Here is a 27,626-nt window from a genome sequence, read left to right on the forward strand (position 1 = left end):
ATATATGAGCTAAACAATCTAGGTAATAAACTGAAAGCATAAAAAAGGCATAGTGGAGATAGGACAAAGGCAAATCTGATAAGGATGTATGAAATAATGTTGAAAACTAGTGACCCTATAGACCTAAGTAGAGTAACATAAAAAGGAAACTGGGGTGACTCAGGCTTCTAGTTTGGGCAGCTGGATGAATGCTAACACCATCACTTGAAATTCAAAGTACAAGAACAGCTAGCAGGTAATACAATACCTTCCACTGGAATATATTGAGTTTGATGTGCCTTTAGGATATCTTGAGAGATAGACAGTAAAGTGAAACATTAGGCATATATCTGGAATTTAGGAAAGAAATCTGAATTAGAAATAGAAATGTGAACACTTTCAGCATAGTTATTGTAGCAAAAGTCATAAAAGTGGATGAGATCACCCATAAGAATATGTGATTAAGAAAAGAATTTAAAACAACACAGCAAATTAGCAGAAAAAGAAAAACCCCTAAAAAATGAGAAGAGAAATAAGAAGAAAAGCAAGGGAGGTAGTGACTTGGAAACCAAGGTAGGGGAAAGTGTTCATAAGTCTCAAATGAAGTATAGAAATGGAGTAATATAAGGTCCAATACTCATTGCATCTAGTTATTAGTTGGTTATTTGGTGGCCTTTCTGGAGTAATTTCACAGAAAAGTAAAAGAGATTCCATTTGCAGGAGTGTATTCTATGACTAGTTGAAGACACATGTATACATCTGAGTGTACAATGTGACGAAGATAAAGCAATTTGTCTAATTATACCTTTAAAAAGTATAATTAATATACTTTAAACGTCACATTTAAATTATACGATTTGGTGAGTTTGGAGCTATGAAGCCATCACCACTGTCAAAATAACAACACTCCCCCATATAAGGTGTCATCAAAATATACAGTGACTGTTTAGATTTTTTAATATATTAATGTGAAAGCCACAATGTCATTAACCTCCCTTGAAATACTATCCTTCACTCCAGACACACTTATCTCATCATTCTTGTTTTGTTTTGTTGTTTTGTGTGTGTGTGTGTGTGTGTGTGTGTGTGTGTGGTACCCGGGTTCAAACTCAGGATTTTGTGCTTGCAAGGCAGGTGGCAGCACCACTGCACTAAATCTCCAGCCCTGTCTCATCATTCTTGCTGCTTTCTGAAACAGTTCTGGGAGTCCCCTCTCTTGAACGTCTTTATAAGATATGATCAAAAATAGCAAACGTGGTTGCCAAGTGCCATCCAACAGAGAGCGGGGCTTGTGAAAACGCTACAGTGTGCCCTCATCCACCTGAATCACTGGATCAGGCACTGTGTGACTTCTGGCCCTTCTCTAAAGTCAAAATGACCATTAAAGCAAAGGTTTTCAATCTTTTGATGACACTGAGGCAGCCACAGCGGTGCAACCAACTAAAGACAAGTCGTGAAAGAGAGCTTCCAGAACTGCTTCAGAAAGTGGTGAGAATGATGGGGTAGATGTTCAGAGTGAGGCGGAGATTAATTGCAGTAGGGAATGATGAATTTCTGTTTAATAAAGTGTTACTTACGGAAAAACAGTGAATTTATGTTTGAGTCTATTCACGAAAAGCACTCAGACTTCCTAGCACTTCAAAATCCAATTTGCGTTTGCATAAGTCAGTATTTTAAATCTAAACTGTGTGTCTCCTCTTGCAGCCCAGTTAAAGGATATTGCCTATGGCACCAAGCAGTACAAATTTAAACCAGAAATCATGCCGGATGACTCTGTCGATGAGTTTGATGAGACCATCCACCTGGAGCGAGGCGAAAATCTATTTGAAATCCATATCGACAAAGTAACCTTTTCTTCTGAAGTTTTACAGGCATCTGGAGATAAAGAGCCTGTCACTTTCTGTACCTATGCTTTCTATGATTTTGAACTACAGACAACTCCCATAGTGCGAGGCCTTCACCCAGAATACAACTTCACTTCTCAATATCTTGTTCATGTTAATGACTTATTTTTGCAATATATTCAGAAGAGTACTGTCACCCTTGAGGTCCACCAAGCTTACAGCACAGATTATGAAACAATCGCAGCATGTCATTTGAGATTCCATGAAATTCTAGAAAAAAGTGGTCGAATATTTTGCACAGCAAGTTTGGTTGGTAAGTATAGCTTATAAGTTTTGGATGTTCAAATCACTAATTTGGTCTATATATTGGTGTTTTACTTTAGTATCTTCTCTTAAATTAAAAGTGCCTTTTGAGTATGGACAGTATGAATTCAGGTGTTTTATTTACCATAGTTATACCCTTCTTTAATTAAATATTAATTGTAATACACTCATCATATTCTTTTTTAAGACATGTTATCTTTGGTACTAAATATTAGGAATGTTGTTCAGTGGTAAACAAAAATACTAGCTTAAACTTTCAAAGGAGAAGACTGGCAATAAATTTGTGTATTGTCAGATATGACAAAAAGATAATCAAAGCAAGAGGGTAAAGAGAGAGTTGGAAGGTTGCTAATTCAGATAAGAGTTCCCCTGAGAGGTTCACATTGATAAAGACCTGGATAAAGATGCATGCCAGGATATAGGACAAGAATGTTTCAGAGCAGGGAAATAGCAAAAAGCAAAGATCTTAGGGAGGAGCAAACCTGAATGTTGGAACAAGAGGGTCAGTAACTTGAGCTAAGATAAACCACTAAACAGGGATCATATCATTTTATAGAGCCTTTTTCATCACAGTGTGGAGTTTGGACTTCTTTTAGGTTTTAGAAAACTCAGCCTGAGTCTTGTGTCAAGAATAGTCTTTAGTGGGCACGAGGGAAAATAGGACAGTTCTCCAGCTATTTGCATTATTTATGGGAAAGTGATGGTGGCTTGGATTGAGATGACAATAAAAAGGATAAGAGGTGGTCATATTTAGTATATATTGTTATTCCTTTCTTCAAGATTTGCTTATTAGTTAAATGTTGGGTGTTGAGGGAATCCAACGAGGCAAGAATTTATAGCATAAATAACTAAGAGAACAGTGATGTCATTTACTAAAAAAGGGAAGATTATGAAAGGAAAATAATCCAAGGAAGAAAATCAAGAATTCTGTTTGGACAAGTTAAGATCGACATGTCTATTAGATGTCCAAATGGAGATGTCAGGTAGGCCATTGGATAAGCTAGCCTGAAGGAGGTTGAGATGGAGACATAAACATAAGAGCCATTAGCCTATGGCATTAATCAGCTTTCCTACTGCTGGGGCAAAATACCTGACACCTGCAACTCAAGGGGAGAGGTTTATTTTGGCTCATGGTTTCAGAGGTTTCAGCCCATGGTCAATTGTCTCTCAGGCAGAAACCTCATGGAGAAAGGGGAGCTACTCAACTTATGGAAGCAGAGAGTAAGGGAAGAGCCAGAAAGAAAGGGGCCCAGGGTCCAGTCCCCAAGGTCACACCCCCGTGATCCATCCCAACAAGCATAGAAGTGCACTTTACTAATCTCCTGTGAGTCTCTCAGACCAGTCATGTTGACAATCAAGATTAACCATCATGCATATAGAATATATTTTAAGCTTTGCACCTAGATAATGTCACATAGAAATTGAATAGAGCTAATCAGGAGAAGGTAGCCAAGGACTAAGCCTTGGGAAACTCTAACATTTAAATTGAGGAAGAGGAAGAAAAACAAAGGAAACTAAGGAGTGGCCAGAGTTATAGGAGGAAAACTTAGAATATATCATATCCCAGAAGCCAAGTGAACTATTTCAAGAAGGAAGCAGGGTGATTTAGTGTGTAGGGAGGATTTTTTATTATGCTGATTGAGTGATTGCATATATAATATGTTCATGACTAAAAAATCATTTAGGTGTAAATGTCTTCTCCCTTTCCTGTTGTCTAGCCATCACCAGCCCCAAAAACTACAAAATTATGCAAAGATATTTTATCCATGTATAAGCAAATATGTGTGTATGTTAATATTCTTTTAAGGCTTTTTAAAAAATGTGACTCGGCACCGTCCTCTTTCTTTCTCAGAGGTCTGCTCTCAGTGCTGTAGACCATGCTTTTTTCCTTCTTTTACTTGGCCTAAACTTGCTGTGCAAAGCCTGTTTCTTTCCCTACCTTTAATAAATGTAAAATCTTGCTACCTTTTAATAAATTAATAAAGAGGGCAGGTATTAAATTTTGTTAGTATGCTTTAAGAATGACAATAAGAAAAAAATTGATAAAGGTTAATATTTTAATGAAATGCAGTGTTCAGAAAAGTTTAGAGAATATTCTGTTTGATAAATATTGACATGTAATGTACGGGACCCTCTTGTAGGAATATATGGATGGAAACTACAGCCTTTGCCCTCTAGAAACTTTCCATGTGGTTGTTGTACAGGCTTGTGAGAGAACAGGCCAAAGCAGTGTTCTAACAAGGACGTACAGGTCTGTGGAAGAAGCAGAGGGCTGTTAGAAGAGAAAAAGAAGACCTGCCTGAGTTGAGAGGAATACCAGGGATGTGGAGGGTGGATATCATGAGAGGATACTGAATACGGTGTATAGAGTCCACCAAAACATTGTACACATCAGGAAAAGAAAGAACTTGTATAAATATTTTAATACTGTATTTATTGAGAAATTGTGAGATTAATCCATTACCTTTGACCTCTCCAATTACAAGAGGCATTCAAAGTAGTGGCCAGTAGCTGCCAGACATTTATTAGTATGGTGAACTGCTGAAGAATGTATCCATTTTTTGACAGACTCTGAATTTAACATTCCTAGGCCTTTCTCCCCTATGCTTGAGTGTTATATTATTTCTTTGCAAAAACTGAGAAGATGCCAAAGATTTCTTGAAACATGAATTAGAATGTGGAATGTCATATTTATAATTTTGAGGTTGCATATTGTAAATATCAAACTAGATTGAGTACAACTTGTTTTTTTGAAAGTACTATACCATCAAAAAGAATGTGGAGTATCTAATTCAGTGTTTAGATTTTTCTTTATATTTCAGAAGAATTGAAATAGCATGAATGGGAATATTCAATCATAGTTTGACACAGCACTTTGCTAATATTTAATATACAGTGAAACTCATACTTTAGAAGTAAATATTTTCTTCATTTTTATTTGCCATGTGTCATTTGTGCAAGTCATATTACTTTAGTGTAAAATTTGTAATTTAATGCATACCATTAATATATTTTTATTTGTATATATATTTTCGTTTATAAGACTGTTTAACAGTGGATTATGTATTGATTTGTAGGAACTAAAGGAGACATCCCAAATTTTGGCACAGTAGTGTACTGGTTCCAATTAAGAGTTCCCATGGATCAAGCAATTCGACTTTATCAAGAACGAGCAAAGGCTTTGGGATATATAACATCAAATTTTAAGGGGCCAGAGCAAATGCAGTTGGTAAGCTTACTGAGTATGAGACTCTTTTATGACACAGAAATTTTTAAATATTTCCTTGTATCTCATCTTTAAACTGAAATCACTTTCTTTAACAGTCATCAGGTGACTTTTTTTACATTTTTTATTTTGGAGTGTATATAAACTCACAGCAAGTAACAAAAACAGTGCAGAGCAGCCCCGTGTATGTTTCATGCAGTCTTAACATAAAACTGTGGTATGACATAAAATCAGGGAGTTGACATTGGTACAATATCCTAGCTACAGACTTTACTCGTATTTCATCAGTTTTTACATGCACTCTTTTGTGTGTGGCACACTTTTATGCAGTTTTATCATGTGAATAAATTCATATAACCATCACAACAATCAAGATACAGAACTGTTCCATCAACACAAAGGAACTCCCTTGTATTAGGAAACTTTTGAAAAAACGATTGCAGTATTCTTTAAGCACACATCAAAAGTCTTTCGTTAACAATTTCTACTAGTAAAGACCAGATAACTAATACTGGACTAGCACTTACTGTTCTTTCAAATTCTTTCCTCATGTTAGATTTCTGAAAGATAAAGTAGAATCCAAAATAAATGTCTTCTTGTTGGGAGTGTACATGTAATTCCTGAGGTATCATTTCCCAAACCATATTTTGTGGAATCTTCATTACCATATTTCCACACAAATTCCATGATCCATTGAATGCAGAAAGTACCGAACTGAACAGAGTTAAATAGGACTCTTGGCTTTAGGATTTCATGTGTGTACTTCTTTCTTATGTATAATGCCTCAGCCAGAGGCATGAAGTATGCACCTATATTTTAATGACTGACAGCATACAGAAGAAATATTTTGGAATGTCTATCCGGTCATAATTTGTTTCTTTAGAGCTGCACCCACCCCCAATCCATGGGGCCTGACCCCTCTGGCCAACTGTATGTCATGTTTTCTCCTACAACCCACCCAACTATTACTAAGGTTTCAAGAGTATCCACCTGTTTCCAATTGGAGCAGTCACCGCCTGCCTTCTGAGAGCAAGAGAAAACAAAACTCTTACCTGAAACTTCTAAAATTAGGAGTTTTGGCTGCTGTCTTCTATCTACCACAGTCAGAAAAAGGAGAAAAAAATGGACCTGAAGAGAATAAATACTGAACAATGGAGTCCAAAAATTCTGGCAGTTTTCCAGTCCTGCTAGCTTTCTAAGGCACAATCATGTTTCTGCTGTAGAGCTCCATGAAATATCCTTATAACCTTATGTTAAAGTCCTCTTTCTGTTGTTTTTGGTAGTTGGATTGGTTTCTGTAAGTTTCACTCAAAAACAACCATGACCTACAAAACGTCAGTTCCCAAACTTAAGAAACAGTGGCACCTGCTTCCCATAGATCATCTTTTTGGTTAATATGCTTCACGACATACTTTGGGAAATGGGAATTAGAAATTATTTTTTTATGCTCCCAGATTCTAGCTTGCATTAGTCATTGAATGCTGCAATTTCAGCTTTTGTGGTTAGATTTGTAGAGGGGGTACTTTTAAGTAGTTATACTCAGCCTCTCATAACAAACTGGACCTAGGAAAGCAGTATTGTGATTTCCTTTCCAGGTTTCCCCACTCCACACCACCAGATGTCTCCACTAAGGAGATTTATAACAGCAGCTCTGTTTTTTTCTCTCTAATAAACTTCTGTAGTCAGGGGTCCTGATTGTTCAATCCAGATTCAGAAATGCAAACGGGTTTCTTTGTGGAAAAGTAGAGACTTTCCCAGTGCTAAACTGAAACGCTAACTTTTTTTGGTTTTTTTTTTGTTTGTTTGTTTGTTTTGAGACAGGGTCTCCTTGTGTAGTTCAAGCTGGCCTTGAACTCACTAGTAGTCCAGGTTGGCCTTGAATTCATGGTGATCCTCTTGCCTCAGCCTCCCAAGTGTGGGATTATAGGCATGTACCACCACACCTAGCACACTAATATTTTTGTCCCAGATTCTATCTGCTATAGATGATTTACCATTTAGTGCAATTTTTTTCTTGTGTGCTGGCCATTCTAGTAATATTTCCAAAAGGGACCATAAAGTAGCTTCCAGCTCTGCCTAATAACTCCTTTTGCTCTTGTCTTTTCTGAAATGGCTTCCCAATCCTAGCTTTTTATCCCTTTCAGGTTTATTTGTGACTCTGTCTCCTGTTTTTATAGCAGCTGGATTCAGATACTGTATCTGCTTCTTGAAACCCCAGTGGTGGAAGAAGAGGCCCAACCAAATATAATAACATAATCAGTCATCACTCGGGATGAGCAGATGAATCTTCTTTGGTTAGGACATCCTTCTTTAGATGCATTGCTCACTTTACTTTTTAGTTACTAAATAAAACTAGCAAACATCACGTTAATGCTTCTTTAGTTTTATTTGGTTTTGGCACCACTTTTTACATGTATCTTTGGCCTCCCATGTTTATTACTAATAGCACAGGATCATCTAATCAAACATGTTCTAAGGAATATTGGTTTTAAAGAAGAATCAAAGATTTTTTTTTAACTGAGAAATTAACCTTGAAATGAAAATATCCAGCTTTTATTATTTTATAAAATTATTTTGTTTGGGGGTTGGCAGCTGCTGTTTATCTCTTAACTGTACTTTTTCTATAATATAAATATGTATGTTTTTCCAGTTAAGTCAGCAAGTACCCAAAACTGCTCAGCTCAGTTCAGCAGATTCCACAGATGGGAACTTAAATGAACTTCACATTACAATAAGATGTTGCAGCCACCTGCAGTCCCGAGCAAGCCACCTGCAGCCACACCCATATGTTGTGTACAAGTTTTTTGATTTTGCAGACCATGATACAGCCATCATTCCCAGTAGCAATGATCCACAATTTGATGACCATATGTGTTTCCCAGTGCCAATGAATATGGATCTGGATCGATACCTTAAGTCAGAATCTCTGGGTTTTTATGTGTTTGATGATAGTGATACCCAGGAGAATATTTACATAGGAAAAGTCAGTGTGCCTCTGATTTCATTGGCACATGACAGGTGTATCTCAGGTAAGCCTATATCCTTGATTTTATAAAATTGTAAAAGCAAACTTAAATTATACCTCATTGTTATGCCTATGATTTGTTTATAACTAATTTTCCTATCCTTCTCAAATAGCCTTTAAGCTTTGATCCTAGAACAGTAACATGTTTAGTTATTTCCTTAGTAGTTGCTCTAGGGATTTTAATGTGCATTTTATCATAGCCTACTTAAAATTAATACTTGCTTAATTCCATTAAAATATAGAAAGTCTGTCTAGTATTTCATTCTCTCCTCAGTCGCACTACTGTCATGTAAACAGTAAGACTATATATAATAAACCCAAAAATACAATGTTATAATTATTGCTTTACATAGTATGATTTTATTCCCTTAATGAGGTTAAGAGAAAAGGGAATATATGTAATTTAGGAGACTTTGATATTCACCTGCATAGTATGTCTGATATTCTTTATTTCTTTCCATGGATTTGAGGTCATTTCCCTACACTGATGTCACTCCCTTATTCTAATATAACTACTTTCTCCTCCTTCTTTGTCTTTTTTACTGTAACGTGTATTTTGTTATAAGACTAACAGTAAAATTTATGACTTATGCAATTGTCTTAAATCAATTAAAAAGAGAAAATGAACCATGTGGGAGTTTTTTTGTTTTTGTTGTTGTTGTTTTGTTTTGGTTTGGTTTGGTTTTTTTGGTCTTAGAGTTACCTATGTAATCACCTTCACTTGTCTCTTTTCCTGTATGTGGATTTGTGACCACTGTCTTTTTTTTATGCTGAAGAACTTATTGTATATATTATGTCAGGTCTGCTGTTAGTAAATCCTCTTGATCATCGCAATTTAGGAATACTCTTTGAAGGATAGTTTGGCAAGGTATATTTTTAGTTGTTTGTTTTTCCTTCCATCACTTTCATTATATCAGACTAACTGTTGCATCCAGTGTTACTAGTAAGTCAGTTGTTTTATTGTGGGTCCCTTATATTTGAGGCTATTTTCAAGATTTTTGTTTTTCACTTTGAACACTTTAATTAATATGAGTAGATGTAGATCTCATTGTTTTTATCCTCCTTGGCATTCATTGAGCTTCTTGTATGTGTAGCATCATGTTATACACCAAGTTTGGGAAGTTTTCTGCTGTTTATTCAATTATTGTTTCTGCCCTTTCTCGTGGACTACCGTTACGCATGTGTTGGTAGAATTAATATTGTCCCATAGGTTTCTCAGACTCTGTTCATTTTTCTTCATTTTTCCTCCCATTCTTCAGATTGGATAATATTTCTGATCATTCTTCAAGTCTGTTGATCTTTTCTTGTGTCATTTCAAATCTGCTGCTCAGCCCCTCTCTGGAGTATTTTTGATTTCAGTATTGTACTTTACAATTCCAGAATGTCATTCTCATTTCCTTTTTTTTTTCTTTCGCTTGTTTTGGGGTGTGGGAGGCACACTGGAGATCAAACGCAGGGCCTTGCCTAGGCAAGTGCTTTACAGTTGAGCTGCTATATCCCCAGGCCGCAATGTGTGATTTTTTTTTTTTTTTTGAAAACTGGACATTTTGTATAATATATTGCAGTATACAATCTCCCCAGGTGGTTACTGTCACTGTTTTTGTTTGTTTGGTGACTTAACTGGACTGATTAATTCTAGAGTCTGCTTCACCCACTGTGTGTAGCCATTGATGTATAAGTTCTATTTGTTCTTATTTTATTTTTAAGCACAGTTCAGAATATCTTAGTGGTCTGCAAGTGATTATTCAAAAATATACATAAATACCTTGGCTTGAAGGCTTCACCTTTTGCCTGCAGGACAGTTTGTAGCTTAGGAAATATGTTCAGAATTCTGACAGTCTTCAAGTCTCCTTTAGCTTTTACTTTCAGCATTTGCTAGTGTGAGGCCGCTCATTCAACCAAGGACAGATACTTTGGAAGATCCTCTTGGGTTCCTTCTGAGCTTGCATGTAGCTTTTGTATATGCCCACAGCCTCCCATGCCAGGACACATAAATAGGATCCTATCGAGCTCCACTTTGGATATCTTATTCCTTTTAAATTGTTGCCATGCTTCCTGGCTTCCTGGTCTTTTTCTTACCCCCCACCCTCCAGAATTAAGACTGGCTGTGATGTTGGTCTTCCTTTACTGTTTGGCACAGGTGTTGCTATTATTTTTAACAGTTCACCTGGCATGAAATTATCTGTATCCTGTTCCTTATAAAGTAAGCCCCCTCTTACAGAGGAAACCAGTCCTCCTAGTCTACCCAGCACTGATAGACGTTCTTTACCATGGATCTGGAGGGAGGGGAAGAGAACAGTCCCACAGACAAGCTTTTACTAAGGCTCAGTACATTTTCTTGAGTAAATGGTTCTTGATTTGTTGAACAGTTTTGATCAATTTCCAGAGTCCTTAGGTGGTTGTTTTTTACCATTTTGTTACTTTTATGATTGCTGTTTGGGAAGAGTATTTACTGAACTATTTATTCAGCCATTTTGGAAGTCTTCCTCGTGCCTATAACAGAAGTTTATCAACTCTGTTTTCCACCTGCATCTTTTTGTTCTCCCTAAAGCCTAGAGTTTTGGGCTGCCAGGCATGGTGGTGCCTGCCTGTAATCCCAGCACTTGGGGAGGCTGAGGCAGGAATATTGCTGGGAGTTTGAAGCCAACCTGGGCTACATAGTGAGACCCTATCTCATAAAATAAAAAGAAAGAGAGCCAGCCAGCCTGGGTGGTTGAGAGTTTTCATTGTTTTCCCAGTTAGCCATTAAAATAAATGTTAAAACTTGAGGACCAAAATAAAGATACCCTTAAACAAAAGTTATGCTTGAAGTTTGCTGTTTACTGGTTTTTCATATCTCAAAATCTAGTGCAGTGATTAAAATTCATGACTCAATATTAGATTCAGCTAAGTGATACTTTTTGTTACTGCTCTTTATTGTGGGTTGTCTTGAACTTTTTGCTGTTCTGCTAATGCTTTAGAATAATTTAATAAATACCAATAAAATACATTTAAATTATACCATATTATATAAAAACTCCTTTAGATACATAGATTATTTGAAATTTTTAGTATTATTTTCTTTAGAAACAAGACTATCCAAGGCAAAATGAATGTTGGTACATGAACCATAACCTAAATATAATGTCTTAGAGAAGGCTAGGTATTTTCAATAATCTCTCAATTTAATTTCAGTGAATTAAAATATTTATAAATTAATGTTCTCATTGTTGAATCAGTGTGATCTTTGAGGTCTTAACTTCTGAAAGAAATCTGCTTAACAGATGAACCTGTCATAGATCCTCTTGTCTTTATCTTATTCTCTAAGACATTTGAATTGTAAGTAGAAGTCAAAAGTATTGTTAAAGTTGAAGGGTAGATCTTTGTTCCTCTAATTCATTTGGTAATGAAACTTTACACTAGAATTAATTAAAATTATTTTTGTAATCTGACAGGAACATTTGAGTTAACTGATCATCAAAAACATCCTGCAGGCACCATCCATGTTATATTGAAATGGAAATTTGCTTACCTTCCGCCAAGTGGATCAGTAACTCCTGAAGACTTAGGAAATTTCATACGCAGAGAAGAGCCAGAAATTATTCAAAGATTACCTCCAGCGTCCTCTGATAGCACATCAGTTGTAGTGAGTAAATGTAACTTCGAAATTCTTTTCAAATATAATACTTTATATATAAACTTAATAGCCAAAATACCTCTGCGAAAAAAAATAGCTGAAGGGTTACGCAAATATAATAATCAAACTTAGTCTGACATATTGGTTTATCTTAGGCACCAAGACCTAAACCAAGACAACGTTTAAGACCCGTAGATAAGAAGGTGTCTTTTGTGGATACCATGCCACATCACAATTCTGTAAGTAGTAAACATTCAAAATACTGGCGTTTCTCAGTTAACAAATATTTTAAATTAAAAAATAGAAATACACCCTTCCTGAATTAAATGGAAACAGATGAATAAAATATGTCCTTTCTATTTAAAATGATAATTTGTAATTAGCACTATGTATAAATGTTAACCATTCATATTTTATCTGAGTTTTTATGGCCCTTTATCTCTAGGTATTGTCCTAGTCCTCTGTTCCCATTTACAAAAAAGTCCTTGAAAAAGTTGTTTAATTTCATTCTTGCTTTTCTCACACTTTCATGAACTCACTCCAGTAAGCTTTATTAAAAGCAGTCTTAAATGGAAACAAAGTCTTTGTAAATAGAGAAGAGTGAAGGGTATGAAGGGAGGGTGGGGCTGTGGGGAATAAAACAAGACTCAAGACACATCTTGTAAAGGTACAAGATCCCAGTGATAAATGTAACTGTATTGTTTTCTTTAAACGTACCAGTAAACTTAATTGGGGGGGATACTCTTGCTGAGGTCACAGTGACTGTGTTTGTCATATCCAGTAGTCAATTCTCTGTTACCATCTTACTCTCCCAATTTATCTGATAATGTGTAATACTCCCCCTTCTCGTGACCCCTGGATACCATGCCTTGCTAGTTTTCCTCTAACTTTAGCAGGTATAGTTCTCACACTCCTGAACCAGATCTCTGAATGTTGAAGTGCTCCAGTACTTAATCCTCAAACCTCTTCTCTTCTCAATCTGTATTCACGTCAAGTAATCTTATCCAGTCTCATGGCTGTAAAAAGCATTTATATGTAGATGATCCCATATTTATAATCTCTAGCCTCAGCCTCACTGCTGAATTCTGTTTATTTTGTTACTGTATATTTCATCTGCGGTGGATGTCTAATAGAAATATAAACTTTATATGTCAAAAACCAGACTCCTGATTACATCAATCCTCTTCCAAAATGTTATCCTCTTCCACTGTCTCCCACCTCAGTAACTGATGTGTAACCATTTGCTCAGCTGCTTAGGCATAAAATTTTATATGCATCCCCTTGACTTCTTCCTTTCTTACACCCCACATACAGTTCATCCAAAAGTTATCAGCTGTATATGCTTTCAAAGTATATCCTGTATGTATAAACTGCACTGTTACCACTCAAATCACCATCATCTCTTGTAGACTGTTTTAGAAATACATTTTCTACATAATTAACATTTGTATAATAAAGGACACAAATTTTAAACATATAGATCAACAGTTTTTTACATGTATGTCCTATATAACCAGCCCCTCCCATCAAAACCGTGTTTTGTGTTCTCAGAATTAAAATGCCTGGCACAGGAGGATCACAATTTGAACACTAGCCTAGGCAACTTAGCAAAACCCAATGTCAAAAAATAAAAAGGGGTAGGGGACAGCCCAGAACTAGTGTTTCCTCAGCATGCACAGGGCTCTTAGTTCAATCCACAGTACCACAGAAAATGCTTTGCCTATGCAAAAATTTAGTATATATGTACTAAATAAATGAAGTTAATAATTGTAACTCAGAGGACATGTTATAGTTAGCATTTATTGAGTGCTTATTGTGTGCCAGGTATTAAAATAAGTTAATATTTGATATAGTAAAATTAGAAAATATAAATAAGAAAAACTAATAAAGCATAAGATTTCCCAAACTTAGAGCTCAGAGTTTTAGTGAGTTTCCTTCCATATTTTTTCCCATGAAAATATACATTTGATCACAAGTTTGTTTTTTAACAAAACTTGAAACCACTATGTATATAATGTATATCATGTTCTATAACTACCTCTTTTATTTAACAGCATATAATATACTCTGTAAAGTCAGTGAGTACAGATCTACATCCTTATTTTTTTCATGGTCACAGAGAAGTCAGGTATTTGAATGAACTATATTTTAACTAATGTCCTAATGTTAGACATTTGCGTTGCTTTTCATTTTTTTGCTATAATAAGCAATATGTAAATGAACTACACTTGGCAGTTATTAAATTGCATATTCATATACTTTAAAGAATATCCATCTGGGAATGTAACTCAGTAGTAGAATACGGGATTAGCATTCATTAGGTCCTGGGTTCACTTCCCAGCACCATCACAAAAAAAGTATACATATCCACCATTTTATTGACATATATACTAACTAAATTCAGTGCCACATGGGTAACTTATTATATTTGCTGCCAATTTTCACTAGTACTTATGTACATACATTTGTAAAAGTCTTAGGATGATTTGGTATTTACTAATAAGTATAAAATAATACACATTTGTTTTCACATTAATATAAGGACATTGCTACATCTGAAGATATGAAGGAAATTTCACCAGATGTGGAATGTACACCAGAAATAAGTAATAATGTACCAGCTATTTCACATATTCCCAAGGTATGTATTTTTATTAAAATTGCTTTGGGAGGCTTAATTTGGTTCTTAAAAGACTGTCTTGTGATTATTGACATGACTCAGGAAGTTATTCGCATATGCTATTTTGCATATGACTTCTTGACAACAAAAAAATCAAAATTTGACAGGTGGATCAACTGCAATTATACAGATATTGACAGGTAACATACATAAATGCAGTTAAAGTCTTGGTGTAAAACTCATTTTGAGATTACTGCTTTTCTTATTCTTGGTAGATATTCAATTTTTCATTTATCCATACAATTTGAATGGTTTTCTATTTTCTCTAATGTGGCTGTTATATATAATGTTATGTTTTGTTTTGTTTTGTACCGGCAATCGAACTTGGGTCCTTGCACTTGTGAGGCAGGCGGCAGAACTGCTGAGCTAAATCCCTGGCCCTATAATGTATTTTTATATATTTGTCTCCAGTGCTTTATTATTCAAGTTCTTCAACAAGAATACTATAAAATGTGCCTAAGCAATAATAAATACAGCTATGTTATTTTTCTGCAGCTTTCACAAGAAAGCAATATAGCTAAGGTAGAAGAGAATGCCGAGAAAATGCAGCAAGGAAAAAAAGAGGATATATCTTTACTATCAGAGGGCCAACTTGGAGAACAAAGCCTGGCTTCTTCTGAAGATGAAACAGAAATAACAGAAGAAATAGAACCAGAAGGTGACTTTCTTTTTTAAATCAGCACTTTTCTTGACTCTGTTTTGTCTGCTACCGTATGCACCATAGAACATCTTCATTTAATAGTAGGACATACCTTATGATGCTTATTTCTTAACAGAAATGATGGTTTATGGTTCATTCTGCTTAGCTACACTTAGGGAGAATTGTGTCTCTTCTAATGGCATCCTTCAGCTCCACGAAAGAACACAGTACAAGTGTCATTGCCGACCTTCTTCCCAATTTTTAATGTAAACAGTTTTATATTCTTTAGATTCAGTGTTATCAATTGAAATATTCTATAGTCTTGACTTCTTAAAAATTAAAACTAAGAATCCTGACCCAAAACAAAGATTACTGTATGATTTCTTTTCTATAAAAATTTAGAAAAAGTAAAGTAATATATAGTGACAAAAAGCAGGTAAGGATGAAGGAAGTGTGGGAACAGGGAAGGGAAGAATGGAAGAAATTACAAAGGAGTTTAAGGAAACTTTTAGGAGTGATGTGTTCTCTTTCTTAACTGTAATGATGGTTTTACAGAAGTAAATATATGTCAGCTATCAAATGTTGCAGCTTAAATGTATATGGTTAATTGTACATCAGTTTTGCCTCAATAAACAAAAATTTTTAAATTTTTAAGTAGTAATAATAACATTGACTAATACAATGTTATTGGTTAGGCTTCTCTTTAAAGCCCATTTATGCTTCTCTTTAAAGTTTTTAAATTTCATGCTATAACATGTATGAGGTGTGATTGGAAAATACAGCATATATTTAAATTTTTAAAACATTATAACAGAAAATTACATTGCCCCTCAAAATTTTCCTTGCTTCATTCACTATAATTTTGATCCCTTATACAGACACAAAAGGGGACTTCTAGAACTGCTTCATACAGTGGCAAGAATAATAGTGGGCCGGGGTGGAGCTCAGTGACACTGTGCTGCCTGGCAAACGTAAGGTCCTGAGTTTAATCTTCTTCCATTAGAAAAAGAGAGTAATAGAACTGGGTTTGAAGAGAGGGGGAGTATTTTGAGGGAAATTAATGGCAAGGTGTCTTTTAGTGTAATATTTTTTTTAAAAAAATCTAAACATTCACATATTTTGATCATTCTGTGTATACTTATTTTTATTTTCTTTGTATGTATTTACCAAAATCAATACTCAAATTTCTGATCATCTTTTTATTTTCTAAAATGTATTTGTGAAGAAATTGCTGTAAAATAAAGATCTAGACACAGTGATCATATTGTTCTTTTATGGTTTATCCTATGATGTGTGCTTGTTTCTGTTTCACAAGAAACACTTGGTAACTTGGATAAGTGTTGCCTTTCTACTTTTTTAACAGATCAAGAGGACAGATCAGCTTCTGACAGTGATGACTGTATTATTCCAGGTCCTATCTCCAAGCATATCAAACAGGTTAGTAGTTTGATGCCAACAACTAGAAATGCTCTGAGATACGGCTCTCTTTTGTTCATATTATTATCAGTCTTCATAAGTGAAAAATCTCAGGCAGATATATTTCTGGGAAAATTTAGTGTATTTTCATAATCTCAGCCAAGTAATTCTCTAGTACAAGACATTTTATGTATGGTTTCACTATGTGATGGACTGTAACATATAAACATGGTTTTTGCCAAAAGTACTTAACAGCGGTAGCTGAGATAGCTGGGGATTTAGTTCAGTGGCCCCACGCCTGCCTTGTAAGCTCAGGGTCCCAAGTTCTATCCCCTGTACCAAAAAAAAAAAAAGAAGAAGAAGAAAAGAAAGAAAGAAAACCAGTAGCTTAGATAACTATTGCTAAAACCAGCCAACTTCTCTGACTCCTTTTCAGGAGTAGTTTAAAGAGATGTATCAAGTCAAATCTGAATTTTATGTTTTTGTTTTTGTTTTTTGAGACTAGGGTCTCTATGTAGTTTAGGCTGGTCTTGAACTCACTGTGTGGCCCATGCTGCCCTTGAACTCATGGGGATCCTTCTGCCTCAGCCAGTGCTAGGATTACAGTTGTGCACTGCCGTGCCTGGTCAGACCTCAACTTTAAAAAATTCAAAATATGGTATTGCATTCAAAACTATGATAGCTTGCATAATATGAATTCTTAGTCTATCCATATCTAAGAATGCCTGCTGATAAACTTAAGGTTATTCCATTTCTGACAAAAAATTAAACCTTATCAGGAGATAAGATAATTAATCTTTTACAGTTATTCCGTGCCTTGTGTTGTACACATTATTATAAGATAGTATGTAAATTGAAATTTTGAGAAGAAAATATATTTTAAATATATATGGCAAGCATACTATATGTCTACCAGAGCACTTTGTATTGTAGAGAGGGGAAAGCTTTTGTAAAATAAATATAAGTAAAGTTAAAAGCTTAGCTTTTTCTGTTTGTACTAATTTTCCCGAAATGATTAATACACCTTTTTAAAGATTTTTCTACTTTATTGGTAACAAGTGCAATACTTCTTTTAACTCTTCTTTCACATATTCTTGTCTTAATATCTCTGCAAAACAAAAACCATAGAACAGAACAGTGTCACAGGTGCCTCCATGAAATAGAGATATACATTGTGTATATACTTGATCAACGTTCTATCTGTCCAAAGTTTTATCACAATTATTGTATGCTTACTTTTCATAATTTTGTCTAAACTGGCAACCTAATATATGCAGTTCCCATTGTTCAAAATTGATAAGGAAGGAATTGTACATACAGTTGCCTAAAGACTTAATTTTAGTACTCAGTTCAATTAATTTTATTTGTTAAGTCATTTTTTCAACCCAGTGAATATAATTCTCTATCCTGTTATTAGAACAACTTGATAATAGTATCAGTGGGAAAATGTTTGTGAGATTAATTTTGTATCCATAAACAAAGCTCACAGGAAAGATAGATATACAGAGAGACATTAAAAGAGCTTTATTAAAGAAGTGGCTCCTATAATTTTAGAGACTAAGCGGTCCTAAGATCTAGAGTCAGCATGCTGGTGGAGAGCTGGTGGTGTCATGGCAGACTGAGTCCACAGGCCTGACAGAACCAGAGGTGGTGGTATGAGAAAGCCAGCAAACTCAAGAACCATGAAGAGCCAGTCCACATTTGAAAGCAGAAAAAGACCCATGACCCAGTTCAAGAAAGTCAGGAAGGAGAAATTCCCTCTTATCCAGCCTTTTTGTTCTAGTGAAGTCTTCAACTTACTGGATTTGACCTACCTACATAAAGGAGGGCAGTCTGCTTGACTTGATCTACTTATTCAAATATCAATTTTACCAGAAGCAACCTCACAAATGCCCAGAATATTGGACCAAATGTCTGAGCTAGGTTGACAACTAAAATTAACAATCAGACCATTTTACTAGCAATCCTCTATTCCTCATAAGTCTGCATATTTGACTCAGACATTGCTTTCTCATGCATCAGTAGTTTTTCTGCAAGTTTTTTGGTTACAAATATGATTTAGGTTCTTGAACACAAGGACACGAGAAATGACACACTAAATCAGGCTAGAAGACTATAACAAGTTACCCAGGGATACATTTATCTTGTCAGTCTACAGTTAGCACTCACACCTCTTGTCATAACTACAATGTCAATAATTAGTATCATTCTTTAATAAAGAATAAAGAATATTTAGCTAATATCTGGCCCATCTTCTCATTTTTTCCAGATTAGTAAAATAAGATAGATATTGAGAAAAAAAGTGACTTGCTTACAATTATTCTACTGAATAAGGAAATTCAGAGAAAGGAAAAATTTGGAGTGATTTGTTGTGAGAGAAATCATGGAAGATATGCCCATGAGCTGGTCTGCCCATCTCCTTCCCTTTCTCATGTGCTGGTTTTCTTGTACTCATTTTGAGCTGAATTTCTCTGCATACTTATTGCCCAAAGATAGTCATGCTAGAGTGCCCAGCCCCAAAGAGAGAGATGTAATTAGCTACATCTAGCTTCTGTCTTGAATCCAGGTGTGCGGCATTCATCAAGTTACACAAACAGTGCATGTCCTGCTATAACCGGGACATCAAAGATGTGGAGAAAGTCACATGCACTTCTCATATAGGGAGGGAATGTACATTGTGTGTTTCAGAAGTCCAGAAGGCACCAAGCAGAGTAACCTTTCTGTGGGAAGATATGCAAGGCCTCAGTTACAGTACAGCAGGCTAAACAGTTTGAATTTTATCTTTCAGTAGATACTAGAAGACAGTGCAATATCTGATTTTATTTTCTAAACACTTTACTCATCTAATTTCAACATTGAAATTATATGCAAATTTTTTAAATTACACACTCAGACCAGTGATTCTAGCTGGGAACAATTTTGTTGCCCAAGGGACATTTGACAATGTATGCAGGCATGTTTGGTTGTCACGTTGGGAGAAACTATTGCTGGCATCTTGTGGACAGACATCAAGGTTGCTGTTCAACACATTGCAGTGTTCTGAACCCAGAATATCTAACTGGAAACATTAATGGTGCAGAGGTTCAGAAATCTTGCTTTCGACCTGCAACAGAACCATGTCCATGTTGGCAATGTTGCTGGCATCTCAGTCAAGTTGTACATTGCTCTTACCTAAAGTAAAACAAAGATGCATGATTAGTCGGAACTGGTCCTCTAAAATATTCAACTCATTCTGATGCACATATATTATCTCTTTGTAGTAAACCAAGGCATATTTTATTGTTATTTCAGGGAAAGTAATTTATGTTACGTTGCTACAGCCTAATACAGTCTTCATTTCCTGTCTAAAATGTGAATTCCTATAATGGTTTTTCAGATGCTATCCACAAAGTGTGAGCATCATTTAGAGAAAACAATTCTTCATGCCTCAGTAGCCGTTAATCAATTCCTATGTACTTCTTTTTGGGTACTGGGGATGGAACTTGGGGCCTTGTGCCTGCAAGGCAGGCAGTGGAACCACTGAGTAAATCCCCGGCCCCAATTCCTACGTACTTTGTAAAGTTCTTACAGTAGAATGTACTTGCCATTATCTTATGTTAACAGGTGAAATTTAGTTTTGTTAAATTATGTATGGCAAATAGGGTAAAATGCTATAATCTGTAAGCACTGAGGGGAAAAACTAAAGAAATCAGCATCATAGTGCCTCCTGTGGTTTGATGAGGGTGTCCTCTCCAAAATTCATGCTGAAACTTGACCCCAGTGCAGCAGTATGAAGAACTGTGGCTGTTAGCAGGTAATTGAATGGTGCTGGCACCATGATCATAAATGAGATTGGCTCCCTCCTAACAAGGAGAGCTGTCTTGATCTCCAGTTCCTCTGCCATGTGGAAGACATCTTTTCCTTTAAATATTGCAAAAGTCATGCAAAGAACTCTTACATATCATTTATCCAGCTTCAAAAATTAACATTTTTCTACATTTGTCTTATCCATTTCTAGCCTTTTATATTTTTGTATATAAGTATGTACCTATGTACTTACTTATAAACACATTTTTACACAGTTGCTATGAAGCATTTGAGAATTGCAGAAATCATGCCCCTTTATGTCCAAATTCTTAATAATAGTACAATATTGTTAGGTAATTCTGAGAATATTGGAAAAAACAAACTCCACTTATCCTATTTTAGTTTCATAATATAACACACTCACACAACTGCTGTGACAAGATATATGTGGGGTTTTTCCCCTCATATACCAAGGGTGGTCTCTAATTTCACTTCAATTCTGACACTATCCACCTAGAGGTAGTAACATCAGATCCTGTAAGTTAAGGAAGGGCTCATTCCCACAAGATTGCCTCCCCTTGGGATGCCAGTGTAAACTCCAAGTTGTTTAATCTGTGCTTCTGGCCAGCCAGCTAGCTGTGCATTAAGGTTTCCATGACGCTCACCTTGGGTTCAATTAATTTTTAAAAGTGGCTCACAGAACTCAGAGAAATACTTATCTACTTTCACTGGTTTATTGTAAATGCTACTACAAAGCACATAGATGAAGAAATGTATAGGACAAGGTGTGTGAGAAGGGGTACAGTGCGTCACCCTCTGGGCACCTCCCCATATTCAGCTATCTCAGAGCTTTCCAATCCCACTCCTTTGAGGTTTTTATGAACACTTAATTAGGTAGGTATGATTGATTAAGTCATTGGCCATTAATGATCTACTTGACCTTCACCCCCTCTCCCCTCCCTGGAGGTTAAGGATTCAAGATGAAAGTCCCAACCCTTTCATTTTACCCTAATCTTTCCAAAGATAAACCTCCAGCCATCAGTCATCTTATTAGCATACAAAAGATATCCTTTCACACTCCAGAGGCTCCAAGATTTTAGGAACTAGCTGTATGCCAAGATACTGGGCAAAGACCAAACAGACTCAGTATATGTACAGGTTATATGAAAATGTGCCTCATTTTGTATTAGGGACTTGAGCAACTGAGGAGAGGGAGCAGACCTGGCACTAGGAGAAGGGAAAGCACAGAGTCCTGTTGGGAGCACTGGGCAGTGTGGGGGAGTTAGGTTGCCAAAGTCAGCTTTGGGGACTATAAGTACCATACATAAGTGATTGTGCCACTGCAGTGCCTAGCTTTGGAGACCTTCATAAAGGATGACTTCCTAGAATTACTAAAGTCTGAACCAAATTCTGATGCATAGAAATCAGGTAAGAGTAGAAAAGGATCTTTATAGGCCAAAAGGACAACACATCAAAAAAAAACCTCATGAGAATTTTAGAGAATATAAAGCATGGATTGTTTTGGGATTCAGAAATGTTTTAGAGTAGACCGAGACAATTGTGGTCCACATGAGAAGCCACAGGAAAATAGGCAGGAAAGATGGGCATAGTCCATAACATTGAGGACTTTCGGTATTTCAAAATGTTTTTGAGACTAGATTTTGCTGTTTTGCCCAGGCTCCCTCAAACTCCTGGGATCGAGCAATTCTCCTGCCTCAGCTTCCCAAGTAGGTGGGACTACTGTGTCACTTCTGAGTCATTTAATGAATGGAAGACGATTAACATATTTCTTTGCAGTGTTCCAAGCCTTGTTCTAAGGATTGGATATAGAACAATGAAGAAGAGAAATACTGTCCTGTTCTTAGGGACTTTATAGTCTGCAATGCATTTTAAAAGATACTGTAAATAGTGTAAAGAATAGATTAAAGACACAAAGTTAAAAATAATCAGATGAGCCTACTCCATTGTTATCCCCACTTTATAGATTTTGTGATAATTGCCTCTCTCCTATAATGTTGCAAAATTACAACTAAAAGTAGTGTCTAAAATAAATACCATTTATGCCAATTATACTATGGAATTTGAATATCTAATATACTATATAAGCAATTTAAGGTCATTCAGCTTTTGTGTGTATGTGTTACAGAATCTGACAGCTCATAATTATATCTTAGAAATGTTGATTCTTAAAAAGAACCTCATAGATTTCACAGGACTTCAGCATATTACTTGTTTCTTTCTCTTTTCTTCATGACTGTGATCTATAATGAATCATAGATTACTTCATTTTGTTTCACTTCATTTACAACATTTATGAGCTTCACTTTGTCAGTATGAAATGCTTGTCCCCTCCTTTCCTTTCCAAAGTGGTATAATTAGTGTTAGCATCTTTTTTAACAGACTACATAAAGTTTAGTGACTGGATTAAATCCAGTCATTAACATAATGTGCTACCCAATTTGCCCCTATCTCTCTTCGTTTCCTGGACATCAAAGTGCCACAGAGCACAAGTGTAATTGGGCCTTGCTGGCCTGTCAGATTCCGTCAGCCTGATGACTGCTGCTTTTACTAAAAAGCTTCTGGGCATGATAATTAATGGGGGTGGGGGAAGCAGGAGTCTGAGAAATATAAAACTTTGGACATTTCTCTATGAATATTTTATTAATTTGAATAATCAGAAGTTAACAGTATCAACTTGATGTATAATACATTGATTAAAAGCCTTGTTTCAGGTCCTCAAAATAGACATCAAAAATGAACATTTGCAGTTGCCATGGCATTAAAAACATTAACGATCCTTCTTTTGCATTAATTCCAATAATGCATTCATTTTCCACAACAAAATATATTGCCATTAACTCAAGGATATCTTAAAATTTGCCCAAAGGTGAGAATGGAAAATCACAGGCTGAAAGAGCAATGGAGACTTCTGTGCAGTACATATTTACATCATTCTCTTTTGCTGTTCCTACTAATAGCAGTTTTGTAAAAGCTGCCATCTTCAATTGTACTAAATTGCAGTTGCACCTGGTAACCAGATTCTCTGAACATTAGGCTGACATTCCCAGGTGATTGTAATAACAACATTCAGCAAAATATGTCTTTAAACTTTGAAAGTCAAAATGCAGAAAGCATTTTGTGTGTGCATTTGCACATACGAAAAATTATAAATCAGTTAAGAATCAAACAGTATTCTATCTGAGTAATAAACTTCTCAATGTTTTATATGTGTAAACTTAGGCTATATAGTAAGTTTTAAAATATATAAAACGAGAAGTTCAAATTCCTGTCCTGATAATAATGTTTTTTGAGCTATTTTTATGTTTCACTCATATCTTACTAGTATACTAGGAACATCTTTCCATAAAAGCATTCTATTTCTTTTAGTGTATGTACAGTATTTCATTAAATGTCTTCCATATTTATTTAAACAATCCCTCTTCATGGACTCTTAGATTTCTGCCAGTTTTTCCTAATGCAAAAACAAACACTCCTGGTTAAAATGTACATAACAGTGTGTGAAAATTCCCATTTCCTTCTATCACACTTCACCAAACTAATGGATAAGAAATTACATCTCACTAGTGATTCCACTTAAAAAGAAATAAAAAGTATATTCATATACATATTGCATACATATGTTTTATATGAACATACAGATACAACATTTATAAGCTAAAATATAAGCAAAAAAAATGTCTGGAAAGATACATGCCAAACAGTTTAGCAATGAATATTTTTTAGGGCAGGAATCAGCAAATAATGGCTCATGTGCTATATCTGTTTTATTAGAACTCAGCCACACCCATACACTTACATTTTGTCTATAGCTGCTTTCAGTCTACAAGGGCAGAGTACTTGCAACAGAGACTATGTAACCTGCAATGCCAAAAATATTTACTGTCTAGCTTTTTATGGAAGAAAGTTGCCAACCCTTATTTAGGGGATGGGATGTGGTAAGTAACATTTTGTAGGAGACCATAGATTTGGACTAGGAAGCTGCACTGGGCTGAAGAGAACAAAACAATATAGAATTTAATTACAGTACCTGAGCTTTGGTTAGTTGCACAAGAACTTATCGCCAGTTAGCTATTTAAGTTATAAACAATGAACTACTCAAGCTGTCACCAGTTGCCTGGTTGACTAGACTATAGTTAGTTAAATTGTTTTCTATAAATGCTCTCTGATCACATTGTTAGATAAAGTTCTTAGAATCTGCTGTGGTTCTAGGAACTGCCTGATTCACCAATCAGTTTTGATTTGCTTTGCTCAAATAAATCCTACTAGATTTAATGTTTAAGGAATTTTCCTTTTGACATATGAAACAAAGCTTTCTATATTTTACTTTTTATAATTTATATACTGTTATTTTTAATGAGTGTAGATTGCCTCTAAAAAGCAAATAATTTGTTAGCTAATCCTACATAAAAATATTATTTAACTAAAGAAGAGTTTAATATGAATACTGTGGGAGCTCATCTATAAATATCTTTAAAGGGCCGGTAGATGTGGGATGAATCTTTCTTTCGTTTAGTAAGATCCCTAAGCCAGCAGCATCAACAGCATCTGAGAATTTGTGAGAGATGCAATTCTTGCGTCCTACTCCAGACCTACTGAATGAAAGCCGATTTATCAGATGAGTCCAGGGTGTGCTAAAGTGTCAGAACCAGGGCTTTAAGGAAATGCAGCACTTCTCACCCTTGGCTGCACATTCGAGTCACCTAGGGAACGCGTTTAACACCAGCTCTTAAGAGAATCATGATTATATACAAGAAAACATAAGATATTCAGTGCAACACTATTTGTAATACAAAGTAATTGTAAACATTTAATTGTCAGTAGATAAATGAACAAATGGACTACAGATTATATATGGAGTTCTATAGAAGTTAATATAAATGAATTTGAGTTATAAATACCAGAAATAGAATTGAGAAAAACAAATTGCAGAATGATAACTAGAATATGAAGCCACTAATAATAAAATCTAAAAACAGAAAAGAATACTGTGTATTGTTTAGAAGATATGTATTTACTACAAAATATCAAAGTATGTTGACGCTGACTTCAGTATAGTGATTACCTCTCGGGAATGAGGAAGGAAAAAGACTTGACAGTTTAAGCTTTACCTGGATCTGAAATACTTTATCTCTTCAACAACAAAAAGATTTGAATCAGATTCAACAAAATGGTAACATCTGTGTAAGACAGTGAGTACTTGAATATATCATGTAATTTTCTGTATTTTCAGTTTGAAAAGTTTTATGATTAAAAATTGAAGCGGCTGGTCCGAGTGCAGTGGTATTTACAACTAATTGATTAAAAATTAAAGAAATGCTTCTTCATTATAGAAGTTGAATAAAATTAAACTTGCCCATAATCTCATCAGTTAGATTTAAATCTTAGTGACTGAGACAAGTTGCAAAACTTTTATCATAGGCCATTCTGAGTTATGCAATACTGTATTTAAGGGTTATCTGGTTGAATTAGATTTTAGAAGCTTAACAATCCAGTACCAATGTGGCTGTTGTGATGGCTGAAACTAGAGAAAGAATTCAATATAATCATCTGATATAAAACAAAAATTTTCAGCTTGGCAATAATAAGCCTAAGTAAATACTATAGAAAAATAGGACCTAAAATATGAATGAGCATCAGTCAGGAAGCACTAAGTGGAAGTGAGCCAAAATCATGATTGGTATAATTTACTTTTCTCTGTGAGTAATACAGGCTGTCATCACATTTCCATATCATTCATTCACATAATGTGTAGTGTCCATCTATATAGGCAACTAAAAATAAGTTATATGTAGGTCTTATTTGGGTCCTCTCTGTTACTTCTGTTCAGTCAAAACAATCAAAATTTATAAATGCTCTTTTACATGCTGATGTTGACATCTCACTACTTAGGAAAGTTGTGGGACAACTGGTGAACAAGACAGAACTGAGACAAAGCATCTTCCCTAGTAATAAAGTTCCACATACAGAGACAGGAAACAGAACTGGAAAATCCTGATGCCTCTTCCACCTGCCCAACTTGCTGCATGTGAAGGGTGCTAATACCTTTTAAAGCTATGACTTGTCATTTTGCTGTAATAATTCTGAACAGACATAAAGAATGTATCTGAAAAGACTGCTTCAATCACTGCCTTCTAAATCAGTAGAGAATTTACTGCCTGTTCTCGTTTTCCTAGTTGAATTGTCTTGCTTCCGTTTTTATTGTGAAAATTTCATACATACAGAAAAGTTCAAGTAATAGTACCCTATCACCTAGATTCAACACTGTTTTGAGATAGTCTTACTCAATGAAAAAAATTGAGAGCAGTAAAATTTCTAAACACTTTGCAGTCGTTAACAATCACCCACTTCGCAAAACATGGCAGACACATTTTTTAAAGGATAAAGCAGTAGTAACTGCAGCTTCACATAGTTCTAACAATATATAAAAGGTAATGTACAGAACATATTCAGCCTCCTCTATTTCATTAAATATTTACTGAGAGCCTACTATGTGCCAGATGCTGGGAAACATGTTAAATAGAGTAAAATACAATGCTGCCCCACTGGAGCTCACATCTTTGGAGAGAGGCAGATGCATAACAAATACATGCAGTACAGTGTGACTAAGAAGTTCACTGAGGGGCCAGGGAAGGAAACAACCGAGTAACTTGCTTTTGGAGATTAATGTTTCCATAAAGGAGAGCCTGTGTGGGTCAGGGTCTCAGTTACCTGAATTCAGTCTGATGGAAAAGATGATTTCAGACAATAAGCAACAGTTGCAAAATCCAGGTAATATAAACAGCACACCACATGTTGAGAGAATGGCTGGAGTGTTCCAGAAGAAAAGTGATACCTGACTGGTTTTTAAGGACCAAATTCTTGCATAATAAGGAGAATGGTTGGGATTGCAGGCAAGAAATTAAAGATAGGAGTGCCTCATCTCTCTCACAGTCATAAGAGTAGATCCACTCACTGGGCGTGAGCTGCATCCCACACCAGTGATGCAATAACCAGTATAATCATCCCTACATCACTGAGTTGATAGCCTTCTACTATCCATCAACCTGCTTCGAGTTATCTTTTATACTAA

The 27,626-nt window shown here is 35.5% G+C and overlaps 1 protein-coding gene across 4 annotated transcripts in view; it reads left to right on the forward strand.

Moving 5' to 3' along the window:
• Nucleotides 1–27,626, forward strand: part of Rpgrip1l (RPGRIP1 like) — a 93,161-nt gene that overhangs the window by 42,370 nt on the left and 23,165 nt on the right. For 3 of the 4 annotated variants that reach the window (XM_033757941.1, XM_010629710.3, XM_010629703.3), the window contains exons 15-22: nucleotides 1,684–2,136; nucleotides 5,225–5,376; nucleotides 8,024–8,402; nucleotides 11,833–12,023; nucleotides 12,170–12,253; nucleotides 14,557–14,655; nucleotides 15,190–15,352; nucleotides 16,698–16,771. In XM_033757941.1, the coding sequence (XP_033613832.1) occupies nucleotides 1,684–2,136; nucleotides 5,225–5,376; nucleotides 8,024–8,402; nucleotides 11,833–12,023; nucleotides 12,170–12,253; nucleotides 14,557–14,655; nucleotides 15,190–15,352; nucleotides 16,698–16,771 (1,595 nt within the window). The remainder of the gene's footprint in view (nucleotides 1–1,683; nucleotides 2,137–5,224; nucleotides 5,377–8,023; nucleotides 8,403–11,832; nucleotides 12,024–12,169; nucleotides 12,254–14,556; nucleotides 14,656–15,189; nucleotides 15,353–16,697; nucleotides 16,772–27,626) is intronic. The other variant, XM_010629716.2, reaches the window with a different exon arrangement.

This window comes from Fukomys damarensis, unplaced genomic scaffold (genome assembly GCF_012274545.1).
Source record: "Fukomys damarensis isolate Sample0158 unplaced genomic scaffold, DMR_v1.0_HiC HiC_scaffold_32, whole genome shotgun sequence".
Lineage (NCBI taxonomy): Eukaryota > Metazoa > Chordata > Mammalia > Rodentia > Bathyergidae > Fukomys > Fukomys damarensis.